This window comes from Apodemus sylvaticus, chromosome 7, assembly GCF_947179515.1.
Source record: "Apodemus sylvaticus chromosome 7, mApoSyl1.1, whole genome shotgun sequence".
NCBI lineage: Eukaryota > Metazoa > Chordata > Mammalia > Rodentia > Muridae > Apodemus > Apodemus sylvaticus.
Window position 1 is genome coordinate 426,926 of NC_067478.1, and position 16,293 is coordinate 443,218.

The 16,293-nt window shown below is 42.3% G+C and overlaps 2 protein-coding genes across 4 annotated transcripts in view; one reads left to right on the forward strand and one right to left on the reverse strand.

Moving 5' to 3' along the window:
- Positions 1-16,293, forward strand: part of Fyco1 (FYVE and coiled-coil domain autophagy adaptor 1) — a 66,697-nt gene that overhangs the window by 38,709 nt on the left and 11,695 nt on the right. For both annotated transcript variants that reach the window (XM_052186856.1, XM_052186855.1), the window contains exon 15: positions 15,345-15,440. In XM_052186856.1, coding sequence (XP_052042816.1) covers positions 15,345-15,440 — 96 coding nt within the window. The remainder of the gene's footprint in view (positions 1-15,344; positions 15,441-16,293) is intronic.
- Cxcr6 (C-X-C motif chemokine receptor 6) lies at positions 4,747-10,300 on the reverse strand. 2 transcript variants are annotated; one of them, XM_052186858.1, is made up of 2 exons: positions 10,215-10,300; positions 4,747-6,594 (listed from the first exon to the last, which is right to left on the reverse strand). In XM_052186858.1, exon 2 carries the CDS (start codon positions 6,587-6,589, stop codon positions 5,534-5,536), a length of 1,056 nt encoding a protein of 351 aa, XP_052042818.1. In that variant the 5' UTR covers positions 6,590-6,594; positions 10,215-10,300; the 3' UTR covers positions 4,747-5,533. The 2 variants fall into 2 exon arrangements, with proteins under 2 accessions (XP_052042818.1, XP_052042817.1); XM_052186857.1 differs by having other exon boundaries at positions 4,747-6,610; positions 10,215-10,299.

Here is a 16,293-nt window from a genome sequence, read left to right on the forward strand (position 1 = left end):
TTGAAGCTGAACTAAATGCATTTTGTATTGTGAGATGGTAATGAGCCCTTCAGGTCAAGGGCTAAATGTTATATTTTGAATCTGAAATGCCCCTGACAAGTTTGTTTTGAATGCTTACTCCAAGACTTAAGGACACTATTTTGAAGCCCGTGGATCATTTAGATGGTGTGGCCTGACTGCTGGAAGCAGAGATCAGAGAGGTTGAGCCTTTGAAAAATTTACCTACTTCTGGTTCCAGCATGAGTTCTCTGCTTCCAAGTCCAATGCTGTGTAAATAAGTCTAGATGACTGCCCTGCCCTGCCTTCCATGCTATAGGGACTGATACTCTCTGAGCCAAAATAAATCCTTCCTTATAAATACAGTATCAAAAGCCCAACTCTTCTTGTGGTGAAGGACTTCTTTGAACTCATGATGGCTCACAATGAGATCTCTGGCCTGCCCAGAAGCCAAAATAGGACCAGGAGTCACCTGTCGCCTTTATCATGTCAATTTTTGCCACATGGGAAGGGCTGGACTTAATCTTCATGAGGGCACTAGCCTATATTTGAGACTTAAGTACATCACCACACTTGTGTGTTCTCTGATGATAACACTGAATTCACTCATGGACAAAGCTTTTCATTACCAAACATAAGATAGCTCCTGTTTACTGTTGCTTCTGTTACTTTGGACCAATTCTCTCCTTTCTGAAACACTTCTTTGGCACATACTTGGACCATAGTCATAAGCATTCACTCTGACCCCCATGACCCAGTGGTCTCCGGGATTTCTTCCCTTCCTTTTAGCAGTAAACTACATTCTGCCATTGGTGCCTACCTAGCAAGACTCATGAATGATGTGTGAGTAGACCAAGAGTTAGGAGTCCCAACAGGATGCCATTGATTTTAAAGTGTCTTCTCGTAAACACCTGTAACTATATGAGGTGACTGTTCCCCATCTCTCGCCTTCCTGTTTTGTAGTAGGAACAGAAACAGAAAGCTTCCAGACTGCTGACCAGTATGTATAGTTTTTGGTCTTGGGAAATCAGGAACTATTCCAGAGAAAGGAAACTGCCATCACTTTGGCCTGGCCAACACAGATCCTCTGGGATTGACTGATAGGGACCTGTAGTCCTTGAATCTCACCTTTGTAAGTGAAGAGCCACCTTTCTACACTCTAGATTGTGTCTTACAGCATATATGGGAGCTTTTCCTTAGCCTTCCTTTTCTTCCCATGTCTAAAATTCAGTCAGAGCTATCAAGAGTCTGAGAAAGTCTGGGAAGGAGAGCCCTAGACTTAGACTACCATCCCTCATAGGAATCTTAGAGGAAAGGGTAAACAATCTAAGGAACCAAGTAATGCTAGAGGAATTAAGCCTTGACTCTTCCTGGAAATGATGGAACAAGAAAAAGTCTCCAAATCCAGCTTTATCCTCCCAGAGAAACCTAACTGCCAACCTTTCCCCATTCTGGCTTATCTTGAATGGTGACACTTAGCAGGAGCACAGCCCTCGCCTGTAGCAGATAGATTCCCTGTACAACCTTTCTGTCATGCCTGTACCCTCTCCTTCAGTGTCCTAGGCACCACTGCCCAGATTTCCAGTTCTCAGAACTGAGGTAATAGATGGTTGGTTCCTTGACCTCTGCCAAAGCCTCCCAGACCTAGCCGCTCTCCAGGTACCAGATATATAGGCCACTGGGATGAAGACCAAGCTCCAGGCCCATTCCAGCATTCAGCCTAAGGCTACGGCAGATACAGCCTCTGAATGCAGCTCCTTTAAGCAGTGCAGGGGAAGGTAGAATACCTTACCCTTCCTTAAGGCAGTCAGAGACAATGCCTGAGCCAGAAACCTCCTGTGGAGATATGTCATTTTTCATGATGTTGATGCTGAATTTTGGTGTCAGCCTGTGTTGTGCATGTCTACTATGTACACATGATTCTTAGTATCTTCAACTTGTAGCCTCATCATCCTTAAAAAAACAAAAAAAGGCTTCCTCCTTGGGTGCCCAGATTACACTAAATGATCTGAAACCTTCCCTCAGAGCCTGCTTGCCAGTCACTTCAGAACCAGGGCTTTGTGGCCAGAATGTGGTCACCAGCCAAGAGATTTGATGCCTGCTCTCTTAGAAACAAAACAAAGACAGGATATGGTTAACATTCGAAAGCCACCTTATGCCTGTATTAACCCAAAGCCTGTGACTGTAGAGGAGTACAGAGTTGCCAAACCCTTTGTGTGGTATAACACCTACCTGAAAGCTCTGTGGCCAGTGTTTCAGAGCAGAGAGGCTGCTAACAAGATCCACCCCTCACTCACTTCTCCTCAGAAAGTGGTAATGACAGTACCAGGCTGCCTATAAAACAGCACTAGCAACTAAGGACCTGAAGAACTGGGCACCTGTCCAAGATGCTACTTTGTAAGCCCTGTGGAAGGTAGGGTGACTTACAGCTTCTGTATTCTGTGCTCCCTTTTCTGCCTTGTGACACCAAGAATTCCTGGGTAATCAGATGATCCCTAGAAGGGAGTCACCATGCATTCACCTCTCTGAAAACTTAGCTATGTCTGGCCTTCATATGTCTAACTAGAGCCAGAACTCATAAGCACTTCCACCATCCTCAGCAGTGAGGATCCCAGTGGGAGGGGAACACACAGTCTTTGTTCTCAGGCTCTGGATTCAAGCAGGGACCATGTTTATCCGGCTCCAACCCCCACTCCATGCAGCAGCCTGGCCTTTGATATAATCTCCTGCTATGAGCAAGGAGAGCCAAAGGTGGGGAAAAGAGATGGTCAGTGCTTGAGACCTCCAATACCTCTGAGGGAATGTAGCCTGCAGCAACAGCCTTTGTGCAGGTAGCCTGCAGGCCAGACACAAGCCCTCTAACTAACATGCTGGGTTTTGGAGGTTTGGTTTGGTTTTGTATGTGGGTCTACTTATTGCTAACGATGTGAAGGTATAGGAGGAAATAGTAATTTGCCCTAGGTATAGTAAGATGCCCAGAGAATGGGGTAAATCTTGGCTGCGGAGGCAGAGAGAAGAAAGGTTCTGTTGCTGTATTTTCTTGGCAACAGACAAGCAAGCTTCTCTAAACTGCAAAAAGGCCAGCATAAACATTTCTGTGGAGAGCCTCAAAGAGGATATGATCCCAAGGTTCTCCCATCTCATCTATTTCTTTATTGGACAGACAGCTGGTCAGAAATAACACAGAGAGTATTGTCACCTAGCAGTGTGAATTGATGAGCCAGGCCTTGGAAAAGGCTTTCTTGGATTGGCCTAGGGTGTCACTTTTCTAAATGCTTTGTGTCCAGCCACACCTTTAGAATACCTGTGAGGATAGTCACAGGGCCCAGTCACCTGAATCCTCTTTCTTCTCGTTGAGAGCCTACATTTCCTGATGTTAGGGAAGTCAGATGTGAAGGAAGGAGACTCAGCCCCTCTCCATCAGCAGTGCTGCAAATAAAGATAAAGCACCGATGGTTAACCTTATCACCCTGCATAAAGCAGCCTAGTTGTTTTGAGTAAGCACTTGGTGTTGCATGTCACTTGCACATAGCAAGGAAGCGTACTACAGCTCTTGATTGTGTGTTTGATAAAATGGTGCATGGGACCATAGGCCATGCCTGTACTCCAAGGCGTGGTCAAATTTTTTGAGCCAGAATCCATGTGGCATCCCTACCTGTCCAGAAAAAAAACACACAACAGCCTACATCACTGTACCCACCCTTAGAGATAGCATAAGGAACCTCTACTATATCTTCTAAGAAACAACTTCTACCAGTTTGAAGATCTTTCACCCACAAAATAGATTATATTGTTTTTTTATTTGGTTTGCTTTGAAACAGGGTCTGTGTAGCCTAAGTTGGTCTCAAACTTTCTCTAGCTGAGAATAACCTTAAACTTTTGATCATCCTTCACCTCCCAAATACTGGGATAATAGGTGTGTTACATCTAGTGCTTGGGTTCAAACCTAGGACTCCATGCATGCTGGGCAAGTATCTACCAACTAAGCAGCCATCTCAGCCAGTGCTAAGTGTTTGATATGTATTATCTCAAGTCCTTCTCTAATCAACTGAGAGATCTCTGCTTTCTCACTAAAAAGAAATGGCCAAACTTGAGTCAGAGGCAATGGATCTCTGTAAGTTCAAGACCAGGCTGGTCTACATAGCAAATTCCAGACTGGTCATAACTGTATAGTAAGGAAGGAAGGAGAGAGAAAGGGAAGGACTTAGAGCCATGGGTGTAAGCATGTTGAGAGGTTGAGATTGATTTGTTTCCTTGAGTTTATACCTAGTGAATAGCAGGGAGGCAGCCCAAGGCTGCTCTCTCCAGGCCCTGAGCCCAGGGTTATCTAGCCTCCTGTGCATTCTCTCGGCCTTTCTAGGTAGATGTTCTTATTTAGGTGATTGGTTTGGTGGTACAAATACCCAACAAGCACCTATAGTCCTATTCATGTGGTTGTCAGAATCTAGTCAGCATCAATCTAGTCTGGCATGTAAAATCACCTCATCTTGGAGCAGTATTACAGAAGTTGAACAAATGCACCATATATCTTGGGCAGGAGCAGGAAACCACCATGAAAGCAAGATTATTACCATTGGTATAATCCATTTCCTTCATAGACCACTACCCCCAAAATTTTGTTTTAACTTATTTTCTTAATCTAGTCCTAGAAGTTAACTGGGTTGTTTTTGTGTAGTTTGTGAAGGTTTATTTTGTTTTGTGTCTCAGGCATCCCAATTTGAAGTAGAATGTACCTAAAGATGAAAGCAGTTTAAAAACTTTTAAAAGGTTTTATTTCTTAGCCATGAAACTCAAAATACTTGATATATTTGGGTGTACATATTACATATTATGTGTCACAGACATGGGAAATTTTTTTTTTGCTTTTTTTTTTAAGAGGAATAAAGCCACCAGAGTTCTCTTGTATTTGTTATAGTCTTAAGCTCTGTTTTTATACATTTCCCTAGCATTACATAGACCATTGAAATTCAGCTAATTTGTTCTGACCAATTTTCAGTCCCATATTGCTGCACTTTCCAAGACAATTCCAATAAAACGTAAGTATCCACCCATACAAAAGTCAAATAGACTCCTGGATGAGTCAGCTTGGTCTCATTCAAGCAACATTTATGTGGGGGGCTTCTCAACTCTCAACTACTTGCCTATTGAAGAATCTTCTGAGCTCAGGAGCCCTGCATGTTATCGGCCATCAACATCTTGGTTGATGCAGTCTTCAACTTTTAGCCCCAAACTTGGTAAAAGAGAACTTAAGATCTCTAGAGTTAACCATCATAACCTTGATTTCAGCATTCTTGAGGAGAAAGAGAGAAAGTACTTCAAAATCTCAAGACATTCTCCTTTGAGCATTAGGCTCAGATATTAAGAACAGGGTATATTTATATCTGAGAAGTTTTGTATACTAGCCACAGTGTTCAGTGACTTCTCCGTGATACTTCACATGCTATAAGTAAAGCTTTTCTTGTTGCATCCAAAGGATATAGCCATGCTCCTAAATTCTGATACTATAATTCTGATTCTCCAAGTGTGGCAAGGCCTACTACAATTGGAACATACTGGTGGTCTCTACATTGTGGGAGGCAGAACAAGTCTTGGAACTATCCTCAGAAGACTTCCATTGACTTGAGACTCCTAGGTGAGAGAGGCAGCCAATATCCTTTATAAATTTCCAGACGTTCTTCCGGAACTTTAAGCCAACAAAGGCATAAAGTACAGGGTTAAGGCAAGCCCGAAAGTATGCTATAGCCTCTGTCACTATGATGGCATACTTAAAGCTGATTATGGTGTAGTACTCCCAGCTTGTACTTTGGATTAACATGGCGATGTTGAAGGGTGTCTGGGTCAGCAGGAACACAGCCACTACAAGGAAGATGATCTTTAGAGATTTGTGCTTCTGGAAGTTTCGAGCATGAAGCAAGGTCTTGATAATGCCTGAGTAGCACAGAATCATAGTGAGCAATGGCAGGAAGAACCCCAGAGTCATCTGTATAACAAGAACCACAGTGGATATCGCCTCATTGTGGTACTGACAGATAAGCTTGTCAAGATGATCAACCTTGCCATAGATGATCTGTGGCAAAGAAACCAAGAGGGAGACCACCCAAATGATCAGGCAAGTGACTTGGCCCCAGATCTTCCACTTAGCCTGCCGGTTGAAGGCTTTGGTAGCCTGGACCACTACAATGAAACGGTCCACTGTGATGCAGGTGAGAGTGAGCATGGACACGTAGAAGTTCATTGTGTACATGCCTCGAAGAGTTTTGCACATGACTGTGCCAAAGACCCACTCATAGGTGCCTGCATAGGCCCAAAAGGGCAAAGTACAGACAAACACCAGGTCAGCCAGGGGCAAATTCAGAAGGAACACATCCGTCAGATTCCTCAGCTTCTGGTAGAAAATGTATATAATGAGAACTAGGGAATTCCCTAGCAGTCCAAAGACAAACACTACCAGGTACATACAGGGCAAAAAGACTCCTTTGAACTTTAGGAAGCGTTTGTTCTCCTGGCTGTTATCACTGGAATTGTTGAAGAGCCAGAAATCTCCCTCGTAGTGACCATCGTCCAGATCTGTCTCTGGATGCCCATCATCCATGGCATCTGTTGGGGCAAACATCTGTGAGTCAAAACCTAAAAGTTATATTTGGGTCTGTCTGAGTGATGTTCTTTCTTCCCAATGTCCTCATTAACTCCATTTAGAAAGCAAATTATCTCTAACCCCATTCAGTATCATGCTTAGTAATAGTTTGCTGAAAATGGCCCTGTCCCAGGGGAAACTGCTCAGCCAGAGTAAGGGACTTTTCAATAACCCTGAAAAGCTCAGGTTCCTCCAGTGTTTGTCCCTGCTCAATTGTTTAAAAAAAAAAAAAAAAAAAAAAAAAAAAAAAAAACTAACAACAACAGAATACCACCATGTAGTCAAGTAGACATAGTAACCCTTTGTTTTTTGTTTTATTTTTGTTTCACATTTTATGTCTTTATGTATTTTATGTATATGGATATTTTGCCTGCATGTATGTCTGTGAATTGTGTGTGAGCAATGCTCATCAAGGCCAGAAAAGGGCATTGGACTGGCTGGGCCTGGAGTTTTACATATGGTTGTGAGCTACCATGTATCTGCCACTTTCTGCCCTATGCTGGTCAGTTTTATGTCAACTTGGCATAAGCTAGAGTTATTTAAAAAGAAGGGCTCTCACTTGACAAAATGTCTCCATATGATAGGCCTAAAGGCAGGTCTGTAGTGGGTTGTTTTTGGTTTTGTTTTGGGTTTTTTTTTTTTGTTTTTTTTTTTGTTGTTGTTGTTGTTTTTTGGGTTTTTTTTTTTGTTTTGTTTTGTTTTTTTGTTTTTTTGGAGTTTTTGGTTTTTTCGAGACAGGGTTTCTCTGCATAGCCCTGCCTGTCCTGGAACTCACTCTGTAGACCAGGCTGGCCTCGAACTCAGAAATCCGCCTGCCTCTGCCACCCAGAGTACTGAGATTACAGGCATACGCCACCACCGCCCGACCATAGTGGGTTTTCTTAATGAGTAACTGATGTGCAAGTGACCCAGCTCATTTTGGGTGGTAACACCTCTGGGCTATTTAAAAACAAAAACAAAAAACCTGGATACCCAAGCTAGAAAGGAACAAGCCAAGCAAGCAGCACTCTGCTCTCAGCCCCTGCTCTCAGCCCCTGCCCTTAATGAACTGTGATCAGGACATGTGAGATAAAATAAGACCTTTCCTCCCCAAGTTGCTTTCTGTCCTGATGTCTTATCATATTAGAAACCTCAAGATAGCCCCATTCATTGTTTAAAAAAAAAAACATAAAAGCCAAGTCAGGTGCCTCTTCTAGGAGGCTTCCTTACTGTTCTCCTCAGGAGCTTGGAGGATGATAAGGACTGTGTGTGAGTGGGGAGTACTTCCTGTTTACTCTGCCTCAGCTGAATAGTGTAAAAAGCAATTGACTCATGGAAAACCATGTGCCCAGAACTTTGACAGAGCTGGCTTTGTTGCTAAGGAATTAAGGTACTGCCCTGACTCCCCAAACTAACTTTTTTCATTTATCATCTCTAACCATTTCTGACATCTATGCTGGAGCCTCTAACCTGGAGATCCCTTTATTTGGGGGAATCTCTAGGAAGGCATATGTCCCCATGAGGAGGCAAGGCTTTAACTTCCTTGATTAGCCAGTCAGGACCTAAAGGTCTCTTCACAATGGAAGGCTAGTTAGAATGGCACATGAGGTAGGGTGGTTGCTGAATAGGTTTGCAGCAAAGGCCACATGCCTGCCTTTCTTGCCCAGGACTTGATCCTCGGTGGTTGTCGTGTTTCTGACCATGATTTGCCCTGTGACTTTGATATGCCAAAGACATAGGGTAATGTAACCTGTGGCTTGTTTGTAGGGGCAACTGTGACAGCATTTGGTCTGGGAGTGACAGGCCAACCTTGCCAGTGTCCTAGATTCATATCCTGCCAGTGTGGGTTCTAAAAGAACCCTTAAGAAGTGTTTGGGCAGAACTCCTGTAAGATTTACCAAGACAAAATATTACCTGTCAGATGAGAACATGTAAAAGTTGAAGAGACAACCTCTCCTTTTAATCCTTGTGGTCATTTATTGTCCTAAAATTGAGTCCTAAGTGGAAACAGGATCTACCCTAATGCTTCTGCAACTTCTGCATTCCCTAGAGCCATGATGCTTTTTCTCACCATCTAGGAAAGACCTTGCCTTTAAAACAGGGCTACTCAGTAAATAGTCCCCACACCTAGACCTCAGGCTAGATCTCTGGTCTTGATAAGCTGGTAGTAGGCATCCTGCCCTATAGCTTTCTGAGGTGATAAAATTGTGTCAGATATTTGTATGTATCTTATTGGCTCACATGGGAATGATTTATTTCTCACCATTTAAAATACGAAATAAACAACTTTGCTTTCCCAAGAGTTTCCTCCAGTTCTCTGTGGTTACCTCACTGTATTTGCTTTTTTGTTGTCCTGTTCTTTTCTGAATCCAACCTTAACATGACTCTTCAGAAAATGTACATATCCATATTCAGCATTATGTTGGTTGATAGGGACTAGACTATACAAACAGAATATTGAAATTCACTACACTGGGGAGATGGCTGTCAGTACAATGCTTGCTTTACTACCATAAGCACACACAATCACTGTCCCTTATACAAAAAGTTAACATTTCTTTATAATTGAAATATTGATTTAGGAAAATGAAAAAGTAACTTTTGATATAATGTTTAAAAAAAAAAAGCCTGATAGTAAATTATAATCGTATGTAAAACATAAAATGTAACCCAAATATTTAAGAAGTACTTCTAATTATTTTGGAAGTTTCAGTATATTTAAATTGCTGAAAACAGAATAAATATGAGAAAAACACATAAAAATACAAAAACACCCACCATGGGCTATTACTGTTACAACAAATAGATGATACTTCTGATCTTCCTGCTTCCACTTCAAAAGGGCTGAGATTGCTGCCACACCTGGCAATTAACCTTTTGTGATCACAAATCTCTTTGAGAATCTCATTAAAACTGTAGACCTCTGAGAAATAATGTCCATACACCTATAATTCTAAGGCTTCATGAACCACATATTCTATAGGCTCTTGTTCCATTTGTTCAAAGACCCTTTGATAGCATTTATGTATTTATTTATTTTTTTAAAGGACCAAACTCTGTCAGCATCTTGTTTAAAGACACTTTGATAACATACATTTATTTATTTATTTATTTATTTATTTATTTATTTATTTTTAAGGACCACATTGGCCTTTGGCAAAATCACAAATTACTTATTTCATCTGTTTTGGGGGGGTTTTTTGTTTGTTTATTTATTTGTTTATAGTCTACAATGTCTGCAGTTGTGCATTGATTTATATTGAAAAAGGTAGATAGTGATTATGGATTATAGCTTGTTTTTTAAGATACAAAAGAACTAAAAATAGAAAAGTTATTGATTAAAAATAGAAGACCAGCGACTAGACTGCTCTATATTCCTGGGTGGGTCTGGTTATGCCATTACTACCTTTCCCATCCTTTTATAACCACTTGCTATATTCCAGAACCAATGAAGTAGTTTTCATATTTCTCTAACCCTTACAGCAGCCATGGCAGTGAGGGATGGGAGGCATAAGTAGCTGAATTCAGTAGCTTGCACCATGTACACAGGTCATGCTGCAGGCAGGACTCTGAGAGACCCAACAAAAGAAAGCAAATGACTCACCAGAAGAGAAGCCAGTAGCTTTGTTCCAGAGTGAAGTGTGCTCGCTAAAGGTCTGCCTCTGGTTCTCTGTGATGTGGTCTGTGTTTCCGTCAAATACTTAAGAGCCTTCAGCTAGAGACCTGCCCCTCTCTCTATCCCATAGGCAGAATCACCGTGACAAGCTTGATAAGCCTGCCCACTTAATTTGAGAGTCAAAGATGTAGCATGACTCTGACGCTTCATACTCCCTTTTTCTTGGCTTGGCACATATTCTGTTGTTAAAACCTGATAGGATTTCCATTTGTTAACCAAAGGGGAGTAGTAAGTAGATTTAACTTTTGTCAGTCCACTGAAAATGGTGGACTTTGTTAAAATCACTTTGTTTACTGGTCACACATATCTTTGGAACATTTTGTGTCTAGTCCAACACAAAGTTCATGCTATGGATTAGGCTCTGTATCAATGTAGATCCAATATTTACCACAGATATCTCAAAACATTCCTGAGGGCCAGGTATTCTCTCCATTTACAGATGAGGATGTAGGAAACAGAACCAAAATAACTGGTGAATTCAGAGCTACAAGCTCAGGTTTCTGATCTTTCCCAGACCAGTGGACCAGGTTGCTTCTAGGTGATTGGTTGTGCTGGAGGGCCTGGTGTAGCCAGCCCTCTGGCCCCACAGGCCTCTGGCAAGCAGTTCCTACCTACTACTTTTGTCTTGGCTAGAACTGCCTGAGGTTACCAGGCAGGTTCCAGGACCTTCCCCCATCTGGTAGACACTATGATCTTAATGCAGTCTGGTTATTAGTTTCTGTGAGCTAGCATTGCTGACTTCCAGGACAATTATCCTGGAAGTCAGGAACTTGGAGTAGGACCAGAATCTAGAAACTAGTATTTGATTTTATTGTAAGACGGGCATTATATGGAGGCTTCCATGTACAACTGCTGGGCTTTGCTCACTTCCTCATGGATGCAGTGAACAATGAGTAAATGAATAGATGCATAGGCTTCATCAGATACTGAGAGGGAGAGAGTTGAAACATCTCTCCTTCTAAAAGAACTCTTTGTGTGCTAGAAAGATGGCTCAGCAGTTAAGAGCACTTCCTGTTCTTGCAAAAGACACAGATTCGATTACTATCACCCAGATGGCAGCATACAACCATGCATAACTTCAAATTCAGTTCATATCCATGAGCAAAACACTCACACACATAAAATAAGTCTAAAAATATTTAAAGATACCTTTTAGGACAAGACACCCCTTTAGACAAAACCCTAGGAAATTTAAGTTCAGAGGGATCAGTTTTACTACATTTGTAGGATAGTACTAGAATGGCCTGAGCTTTGTCAAGCATTGCTATACTCCTCTCGAAACCTTTTGTCTTCCTTCCTCCCGGAGAACAAAGAGACCCATCTCAATGCTCTGTGATTGTGCCTGAACATCTAAGGTATATGTATAGGTGACTGTGGGGAGATTGCATGTGTAGATCTGAGAATGTATGGTACTTTTGTCATAGGTATACCACAATGAAAAGTTCTGTGTAAAATAAAAGATTTGCAAGTAAATTCAAGGAACTAGTTCATTTGGGACCACTTTACATAAATAAATAGCCTTTTACTACTCATATCTGTAGTGTTTATTGCCTGTGTCTTGCATTTCCTCAGAAATACTTGACTATCTAAAATAGAATTGAGAAGAGATTGGATGGTTGTGCCGATCTATAGCACCTTTTCTGGAAACCTGGCATTCTCAAGTCAAAACTATTAGGATATCAACTCCAGGACTTGGTTTTATTTTTTGTTTTGTCTCGTTTTTGTTTTTGTTTTGTTTTACATTTTCTGCTTTGGGGAGGCGAGGTTAGCATGGGGCACTGATGAGTAGCAAAGTTGTGGAGGACAATTTTGTGGCTGAATATCCCTGAGGGAATAGCCAGCCATTTGCAAGTGAGCCAGAAATGGCTTGCTTATTGGCACCTGCAGGTTTGTGTATTCTAATCAGACCATAAAAACCAAGTGTTCAGAAGCCAAGATCTTAGAAGTACTGCTTTTTGCTTTGCTGTTTAGCAGAAAGGACATCAGTTACCACCGTGAATGTGTTCTGTGCCACATTGTAACACTAGCCTGTGTGGTGGCTGAAGCCTTGAAGTATGACTAGTGCAAACTAGGAGCTGAATTCTTAGTTTATTTGATCCTGATTAATATAAGTTTACATGGGAACTTGTAGCTAGTGATCACTGTTGGGCAGTGCAATCTGAAGTGAAGATTCCCAGTCCTGGAGCCTGGGATTCAGTAGAACAAGTGACAAAATGGAAAGATACCTCTGAGGAAGACCATAAGCAAGACATCACAGGCTGCTGGGCATTTTTCAGGTGGAGTTTCTGTTCTTAGCAGCCTAGAGAATTGTTATCTACTAATAAAATGAAAAACAAATTACAATATTTGTAATTGTGACAAAGGAATGCTAGAGGCCTAACTGGAAGTACCCAGGTGTCTCCTGACCCAGACATATTTTGCCTGCATGTTTATATGTGCACCATATGAATGCAGTGCCTTTGGGGGCCAGAAGAGAATGTCAGATCCCTGAAATTGGAGTTACAGACAGTTGTAAATCACTAGGTGGGCACTGAGACCTGAATCTTCTGTACATCTCTGTGTGTATGTGCATGTGACTGCTCATGACTAAAGAGCCCAAAAGAGGGAAGGGTATGAGATCTCTTGGAACTGGAGTTGCAAGCAGTTGTAAGCTACCTAATATGGTTGCTAGAAACTGAAGTTGGGTCCTCTGGAAGAATAGCAAGTACTCCTAACCTTTGAGCCATTCTTTATGCTTTAGTAAATTGGAGTATTGTTTACATGGGCATCTGGGGTAGAAAAGTCCCTTACACTGAGGCTTATATTGCAGACATGTGTTAAGCATAGACTGTGTATGCAATGGAATTCCTAGGAACACTGGATCATGACTTTAAAACAGTGGTTCTCAGCCTGTGGGTCTCAACCTCTTTGGGGTCACATCAGATATTTACATTGCAATTCATAACAGTAGCAAAATTACAGTTATGAAATAGCAATGAAGTATTTCTCTAGTTGGGGGGGGGGGGTCAACACAATATGAGGAACTGTATTAAAGGGCCGTAGCATTAGGAAAGTTGAGAACCACTGCCCTAAAGAGTAGAAAGAGCACAGCTATAGACTGGTGGGCATGTCACCCTAAGAAGCCAGAGAAGCTAAAGGTAGGCCCTCCGCTAGAGCAAGGAAAGGAAAAAGGTTGCTTGAGAACACTGATCTTTCTGGGCTGAGAAAACCATGTCAATAGGAAAGAAAGAACATAGCATAGAAGGAGACAGGGTGTCCTCCAGTGGTCCTGCTTGTGTTTCCTGCCATTCTCAAACTTGTTTTATCCCTTAATGCATTTACATGATTACCTAGGAAAGGCCAAAATTTAAAAAAAAAAAAAAAAAAAAAAAAAAAAAAAAGCTGCAAGCCAGCATATGAAGATGAAGTGAATGTGCCTGGTGTCTAGGCAGGCAAGAGCCTTTGGTGGGAGGAAAGTTTGAAACATACTGACCATACCCCTGGGGCATTTTGAAAGAATCCTCTACAACCCTTGAAAGGGGCTATAATATCTAGAGAAGTCATACTGGGCAGGAGACCCAAGTAAGGCCGTCACTTCAGAGCAGACCATTTTCTTCTGGGTCTATGCCCTCCTGGGCATAGTTGTCAACTGCAGTTGGTTGGATTATGAGACTCCTGAGAGCTACTAGCCAGACTGAGCATAGAGCCCTGGGTGGGAGCATACTGAGCTGCAGTCAGAGTATCTGAATGTGGCACCAGCCCTGCCTTGGGAAAACAGCTGTTGGCTCATGTCCCTGTCCAGGACTTTTATCTGCCAATGTGTTTTGAGGGTCAGTAATTTTGCAGATGTTCACAATGTTCCATGGTCAGATAAATATAAGAACATACCAGATAGGGCACTAACAGCCAAAGAAACTTCCATCCAAATCTAGCTTGATGAATCAGTGAATTTAGTGGAATATGGGTAACATGGGGAGCTGCCTCACAAAAAGCACACACTAGAACAGGTGAGAACTAGGAAAAGCTACATCTCTGGAGTTCTCTGTACAGCTTTCAGATTGCTCCATGAAGAGTCTCCTCTCACCAGCAATTGTTTGCTGCTTTTAAAACTGGGGTGGAGGGAACGGAATGGGACCTGGACTCTTGTTCGTTCCTTCGTTTCTTTGTCTTTTCTCTCTCTCTCTCTTTCTTTCTTTCTTTCTTTCTTTCTTTCTTTCTTTCTTTCTTTCTTTCTTGTTTCTTTCCTTCCTCCCTTCTTCCCTTCCTTCCTTTTTTTCTTCCTTCTTCTTTCTTTGAGACAGGGTCTATGGGTGTAGCTTACCCCGAATGTCCTGGAACACTAAGTCAACAAGCCTGGAACTTATAGAGATCCTCCTGCCTCAGCTTTCCAAGTGCTAAAGGCCTGTACCTCCATACCAGGCAAACTGAGTCCTATATTGCATTTCTGGCTTTAGCCTACTGAGTCATGGGAGTGCTTTCCTTTATCTAAAAGGGAGTGTTTGAATGAGGAAACAGCTAGACAACTGCCTAAAATAACTTTATAAGAGGGAGATGTTGTCTGCAACACTTGCTCCCTGGGTTTTGGTGGTCCACAGAGTACACTTTGGAAACTGGAACAGCCCCAGTGCCAAGGCAGCTCCTTCTTTACTCCTGATGGTACATTAGGAAGGAAAGAGGAGGTAGGTAGTCACTCTGCCCTCTTTAATACATGGCTCTGTCCCATCTCTGTAATACTTACTGTATTACTTATATAATACCTATTGTATTACTGACTGAGCTACAGTCAGGGTGTCTGATTCTGGAACCAACTCTGCAAGGGCTCCAGTTCTTGTGCCCCAGGGCCAATACTAAGAAGGAAGGAGGCAATGATGCTGTTGTCATCCCTGCCTCCCCTACCCGTAGAGGATTTGCTGGTGTAGAAGAGAGTGGCCCATTGGTGTTTGTGTGCACTCACACTCCTTCCATGCAATCTTACAGCCCTGAAGTCCTTGCTTCCTTGCAGACCTCCAGGGTAAACCTCAGGCTATAGGACTTTATGTACTGATAGCTAATGGCCTGTTCTTCTTTGTGATGTTTCAGGGATACCACATCAAACTCATTAACCCCTGAAGACACTGAAGACATACCCATGGGGCAAGATGCTGAAATCTGCTTGCTGAAGTCAGGAGAGCTGATGTAAGTGGCAAGCTGCTGAGGGGGCCTCTTGTGCCAGTGGAGAGGAGTCCCAGGGGATGGAGTCTGGAGAAGGAGCACTTGTCCTATCAGAGCCAGAGCTGGCCTCACCCACTGGACTGATGCAGTCTTTGAGGGCAACAGAGCATTTTCAACCTAGATGTATGTGACTCAAACACTCAGAAACCAGACAATCAGTCATTACCAAAGGACAGACATCAGGCCAAGTGAGTAGTGTTCAATGACACAGACACATACAGGAGTAAATAAAGCAAAAGCAGGCTTTTTAAGAAAAGTTAACAAAAAGTATGAAAATTTAAAGAAATTGAGAAGAATTCTAAGACAGGAAAAAAACATTGAGCTGTTTTCTGGAGGCAGGACTTGTAGCAGGGTGAGGCAAAGACTGAGGTGACTTCTGTTGACATGGGCTAATTCTCTGAGCATATCACAAGCAAAGCAAATTGGAGAAATGCACATCCTGTATACTTCCCTCACCCAACTGGAGAGATAATTGTATGTTCTTCACATGCTGCTTACCCAGGGGAGTAATCACTTTTCAAAGCTTCCATCTGACTAGTTTTGCCAGCTGTTGTTGGTCTTGACTGTCTGCTGGCTGCCAGCTCTCTAGCTGCAGATTTTACAGGTGTTGCTGGTCTCCGGGCTTGATGGAGTCTCTCAGTAGTTCATTAATCTCCTCTCTTTGTTCGTACTTATATGTGGCCAGTTTGTAGGGCTTATTTCTTCTTGTTTTGTTTTAGACAGTGCTTGGAATTGAACTCAGTCTCATGAGACAGGTACTCTAACACAGAGCTACATACGAACCCTAGTGGCTTGTGGTTTTACCATGGACTCTTGT